Source organism: Nematolebias whitei, chromosome 15 (assembly GCF_014905685.2).
Source record: "Nematolebias whitei isolate Nwh7 chromosome 15, NemWhi1, whole genome shotgun sequence".
Taxonomy (NCBI): domain Eukaryota; kingdom Metazoa; phylum Chordata; class Actinopteri; order Cyprinodontiformes; family Rivulidae; genus Nematolebias; species Nematolebias whitei.
Genome location: NC_056512.1, coordinates 39,299,512 through 39,305,511, shown reverse-complemented (window position 1 = coordinate 39,305,511; position 6,000 = coordinate 39,299,512). Strand labels below are relative to the sequence as shown.

At 38.8% G+C, this 6,000-nt stretch overlaps 2 protein-coding genes across 3 annotated transcripts in view; one reads left to right on the top strand and one right to left on the bottom strand.

Moving 5' to 3' along the window:
• Nucleotides 1–1,596, top strand: part of LOC119421838 — a 2,551-nt gene extending 955 nt beyond the window's left edge. The window contains exons 2-3 of the mRNA XM_037689200.1: nt 592–727; nt 807–1,596. Coding sequence (XP_037545128.1) covers nt 592–727; nt 807–1,562 — 892 coding nt within the window. The 3' untranslated portion in view covers nt 1,563–1,596. The remainder of the gene's footprint in view (nt 1–591; nt 728–806) is intronic.
• Nucleotides 1,585–4,608, bottom strand: LOC119421839. Of its 2 annotated transcripts, XM_037689202.1 has the most exons (6): nt 4,389–4,608; nt 3,328–3,522; nt 3,164–3,243; nt 2,820–2,874; nt 2,345–2,607; nt 1,585–1,918 (listed from the first exon to the last, which is right to left on the bottom strand). In XM_037689202.1, the coding sequence occupies exons 1-6, from the start codon at nt 4,485–4,487 to the stop codon at nt 1,702–1,704; spliced, it is 909 nt and encodes a 302-aa protein (XP_037545130.1). In that variant the 5' UTR covers nt 4,488–4,608; the 3' UTR covers nt 1,585–1,701. The 2 variants fall into 2 exon arrangements, with proteins under 2 accessions (XP_037545130.1, XP_037545129.1); XM_037689201.1 differs by having other exon boundaries at nt 1,585–2,607.
• Between the last annotated feature and the right edge of the window lie 1,392 nt (nt 4,609–6,000).

Genomic DNA, 6,000 nt, shown 5'->3' with positions numbered 1-6,000 from the left:
TATTATTATTATTATTATTATTATTATTATTATTATTATTATTATTAGTAGTAGTAGTAGTAGTAGTACTAGTACTAGTAGTACTGTATTTACAAATGATACTGAAAAGTGTGGTGTGTAAGAGTAATCGGCTCCCTTTTCTGTAACCAATATTCCTTCAGAAATAGCTTTAATGATTACAAATGGCTATGGAGTCCACCCGTGTGTAAACTAATGTCAAATACAAATACAGCAGCTAGTGACAGCCTCAGGTCGGTGAAAATAGTTGGTTTCTGTGATTAGATGACACACAGGCTGACTATTATGCCATTAGCAATCATCAGGAAACTTATGAAGACTAGAAGTTACTGTCTGATTTAAGGGGGCTGAACATTTGTGCTCAAAATAGTTTTCAATTTATAAAAAAATTACAAACCTTCAAATCATGTATAATTTTCTTTCCACTTTACAACATAAAATTTCAAAGAAAGATATTTATGTTCTTAGTTGTACCGTGTCAAAATTTGAAAACTGTTTTCACAGTTATAAATGTGGAGAGTGACAGTTTATATATATATATATATATATATTTTTTTTTTTTATGTGTTTTAGGTTCCCCTCATATGAGCATCTGAAGGCGTTTTGGAACTTGATCGAGGCAGCAACAGCCAAAATGGTCAGGGTCACCAGAGCAAAGAAAACCGACGTCATGAGTACAACAACTGAAACCCCTTTTACCAGACCAACTGTAAGTTACACACACACACACACACACACACAATGAGAATGCTGGTTTTGAACTAACATTTAAATAATTTTCTGTCCAGAAACTGCTGCCAATAGATGAGCTTTTTCTTTTCCTCTCCTACCTGTCTACTGGATGTACCCAGAGGGAACTGGGCCATCGATTTAACATCCACAGAGCAACAGTCAGCCGCATTATTGTGACATGGGCCAACTTCCTGTACTGCTTATTGGGCTCAATTTGTGTGTGGATGTCTCCTGCAGCTGTGAGTTCCAGTCTTCCACAGGATTTTGATGGCCGCTACAGTGACACACAAGTTATCCTGGACTGTACAGAACTACGGTGTCAAACACCTTCATCCCTGCTCCTCCAGAGTGAAGTCTTCTCCACCTACAAATCCCACTGTACCTTTAAGGCCATGGTGGGCATGTCTCCTCACGGAGCCCTGACATTTGTGTCAGCACTGTTTGAGGGTTCCATGAGTGACAAGGAAGTGTTCCGTCAATCAGGGATTACATCACTCTTGACACTGGACATGGCCATCATGGTGGACAAGGGATTCTTGGTGGATGATCTCGTACCTGGGACTGTTCATCGTCCTGCCTTCCTCTCCAAGAGGGCCCAAATGTCAGAGGTCGACGTTTTGAAGACCCAGTCCATTGCCCGTTTGAGGGTGCATGTTGAGAGGTTAATAAGAAGAGTTAAAGAAAATAAACTCTTTGATTCCACTATCCCTCTCTCCATTGCAGGAAGCATAAACCAAATTTTTACAGTTGCCTGTCTCCTGTCAAATTACCAAAATGGACCTTTGGTCAGGAAATGGAGATATGAAGTTTGACAGAAAAGCTGATGGCACAGTCTTGAAGAAACAGAAAATGCTGTCATTTACTTACATTGACATTGTCTTACATTTGTAAATAGATATTCATGATGGAAATATTTTGAAACAAATTTGTACATTTGATTTGATCAAACTCCTAATTTAGACATTTCTGCAGGTAAACATAGAAAAAATATCTGTCTACTTTGTGTTTGATTGAATCCATCACATTAGTGTCTGCATAAATTCTTTGAATAAGAATATCTTCCTCAGCTGAGACAACAAAATCACACCAGTTCATCCCAGTTATTAGCATCTGCCCCTGAACCTGCCAATAGTAAACATGAGTTTTTTTTAGTTCCAATTTGCCTGACTTCATTTGGAGATATGGACAGTCAACATAACTTTTCACATTTGGACACTTAATCTCAATCAGCCCGAACTGACATGGCTCAGAAGGATCAAAGATCAATCCGTCTGGAGATGCCCCTAGCCAAGGAGCATCAGGGTGAATCACAAATCCACAGGGATAGTGGTTGACTCTTTTAATTTGACAATATTCCCAGATAGCATCTGCCTCTAATTCAAGCCCTCTCTTCATAGCTGCAGTCTGATAGGTCCCTTGCAGCAGACGATTTGCCAGATCTTCCTCAGATTTATCTTGAACCTGGCAGATCTCCCTGAAGCGGGAGGCAGTCAACCTATGCCTCCTTAGCTGATGCCATTCAGGACATGTACTCTGTGCTCTGGTAGCACATTCAAATTTATTCACCATGTCCCAGGTGACCTCCATACTTTTAAGGTGTAGCTGTTGTGGTTCAGAACAAACAAACATGCTTTTTGATGGCTGTAGGTGGTAGTTCTTAAGAGGCAGAGATGGGCGGGGTGGTGCAGCATGGAAGGACATGTCTCTCTTTGCTGTTGCTGGCTGTTGGTAGGACAGAGGACTTCCAGCCTGAACTTTGCCAAGGGCAGAGTCAACAAGGGGAAATTCATGGCTGATTCCCATGCTGCAGATCATTGGTGCATCAGCTGCTGCAAAATCTTCATACACCTCGGAAACCTGGGAAAGTGAAAACAATTATTTCAATAAAATGTAAAATACATGTATATCAACTAATTTTAAGCCCTCAAAAATTCTACACTTTACAAAGAGACAGCACTTGAAAATAAAATTATTCAATACACCGGTAAGTCTACAACTCTTTGTTAGTACATTGTAGCCTACTGTTAATTTCATTTTTATTTATCAGTAATTTAAATACAACTACTTACTCTAAGGACAGAAAGGTCCGGCAAATCCCCACTAAGGCCTTTGTAGAGTGTGCTCCTGTGTATAAAAATAAGAAAAGAACATGAGTCAAAAATAGAATACCCACATGCATTTCGTTCAGATATGAAACATAAAATAATAGTGTTTTTCAAGCCTGGTCCTCAAGGCACACTGTCCTGCATGTTTGAGATTTGTCCCTGCTTAAACACAGCTCATTTCAGTTGGTAACTGATTAACAACTGTTAATGCAGGGAAATCTATAAAGCATGCAGAGCAGTGTGCCTTGAGGACCAGGGTTGAGAAACACTGTTGTAATACATCAGAATTTTTATTGATTTTTTTTTACCTTACACCCTCTGTTGTTGCTCCACTCTTCGGTTTAGCAGACAGCACAGTCATCTTGTCCACGGGGCCAGGTTTTATACCCTATTCAGTTATCCATGACACAGTTACAAGTTATACGGCAAGAAAATGTAATAAATTGAGTCTATTATTGAAGAGAAAACTTACTAAAGTTCTGGGCTTGTGCCACTGCTGTTCTCCTTCTGTACAGCTTAGTACAGGGGGGACCACTGACAGTTTCAGCTCAGAATAATGTGCTGACTGGAACAGCAAAGCCACACAGTGGTTGCATAATGCTGCACCAGCAACACACGTACAGCTGTGGTGAATCAGCTCCACAGGACACGAGTCTTTCAGGACCACCTGCATAAGAATGTCATAGTAAGAACTTATTATCTTAGCTTGGTCACTCATCAGCCATTCTTTCATGATGCAATCTTGCTTCCCAAATATTTTTTTATAACTAATGTCATAGAACCATAGTATCATGTTATGTGATTATATATTTAGTTTGGAGTATGTTCTATGAAGGTCAAGAGTAGTGTAATACAATTATCACAAGATTACATCTTAAATGAATGGATGAGATAAAGATAACTTGATTTCAAAACACTTTTAACCCAGAGGAGACCCGCTAGGTAAAAATACCTGGATAATGTTACAGAGACTGTGAGTGTATTCTTTAGATTTAAGTAAAACTAATATGCATGAATTACCAAATTAACACTGGGTTAAAAGTAACACATAACAACCATAAAAGAAGAACAATGCATGCAGCAAATAACCAAATGGGGACAAGCAAGGCCAAACTCACGTGTTAATATTCATCAAATAGCCAATTCCATTTTATTTTTATTTAAGAATTAATTACCACCTTAGCTAAATCCCCATTAACATTAGGAACGTCGGGTTACTGAACCAACAATCTTAAAACTGTCATCTGAACAATCCTATCTTCACCCTACACTTAAACTGTGAGGTTTTTCATTTTTCTTCATGGACCTGTGACACAGAGCCCTGACAACGACTTCACCTGTGTCCTGATTTTTGCTAGAAACTGAGAAGAGCAGAATGTTAGTAGAATGATCACAAAATATGAGCCTTTTGTTTAAGTGTGGAAAACCTGTTTCTATAACGTGAGTATACACAAAAATGGTCGTGTTGCTAATAGCCTAACGTTAGCTGCAAACAGTTAGCAACATCACAACGATCAAACTAACGTTACTTACCCTCGTAGTTGTGCAGGTAACTTGAGATATACAATTTAAATCCCTTGTTACGTTTGCTTGTCGGAGCAGGGGACCAGCCATCAACAATACGATGAACATCGCTGATATTTATCTTGGGCAGCTCTTGTAAACATCTAGAAAACGCCATTTTCACCGAGACCGGGGATTAGACCGGAAACTGGAATGCCGACATCCGGTCAAAGGGGAAGTGATTCAGGACGCATGTGCACAGAGCCTATCGGAAGGCATCGCCACAGAAACAATACGACTTCTACTCAGGAAGGAAAATTGTAGACGTTGCTCAGAAAGTACCTTCTTTGTACACTGACGCTACAGTTGTAACTTATCTGGTAAGTGGTTTGCAAGAGTTCAATGGGCAAACTGAATCGTTGTTGGTTTTTAATGAGAGTATTCAAAGCAGCGTTGCTATTTTTAGATTTCAGGACATGGGCTCCATATGACCGCCCAACAGGATTATGAAACAAAACGCAAGATCTTCCAAGGAAGAAAGAAACAAAACATCTAAAACTTGTTGTTGTTGGATATCAATGTCAAAATGCTGCAAGTGTCTTGAAAACAATGGAGATGTAATTCAAAAACTACCATTGCAAGTTGATATAAATTAAGGCCATAAAGAGATATATTTTTAGATATATTTTATCAAATAAAATTTTAAATATCTTATTTTTAGAGAAATATAAGTCCAAGTAAATCAAAAAATGTGTGCACAGTTTTAATTTTTTTAATTTTTTTATTTTTTTTAAATTGTAAATTGAACCGTCTAGAATGTGAGAAGACAGTACATGCACTCATGAATAATGAAATATTTCTAGAATAAAAAAATTGGACTCCATTTATGTTTTTTTAATTTAAATGGAGTTTGCTCACAGTACAGAGTCCAGGAACCAGCTGAGACTAGAGAGATGCAAGTTTTATTGACCTAACCTAATTTAAAAAAAAACAACCAATCAATTTTCTTCAACACTACACCGGTTTAATTTTTCCTGCTAACAAACAAAAATGCCTTAATTGAAATTACACTGCAAGAGGATATGTTAAACAAGCGGTACGCCACTGTTCCCCGTGTCCGAGGGATTTGAATAGTGAATGTTTGTAGTTTTCAAGATAAGTGTTTCACTGGACTGGAATTAAACAGGGGATGCAAGTAAACTCACGTTTTTGGTGCAAGATGTTCAAGTGTGTAGGATTTACACTGTGGAGAAGAACAGAGGGAGTTTTTTGTTCTCCTTGTCCGAGGAGACGCAGAGTGACAGATCCTGGAGAGAAGAGGGAGACATTTTAATCACCACCAGGTACAGTGGAGGAGCCAGGGGGTGACCATTGGTGGTCTTAATCACCATAGATTAATCTTAGGCCACCTTCATTTTGAGGAAACAATACTTTTAAGCAATATAAATGTCAGAGATGGGGACACCTGGACAGGTCTCCAGTCCATCACAAGGACACAGAAACAAATGAGACAAACAACCATTCACTCGCTCATCTAGAAACAATTTAGTTACCAGTCAGCCTAACATGCATGTTTTTAGTCTGTGGGAGGAAACCGGAGTACCTGGAGAGAACTCACGCAGCACAGAGAGAACATGCAAAG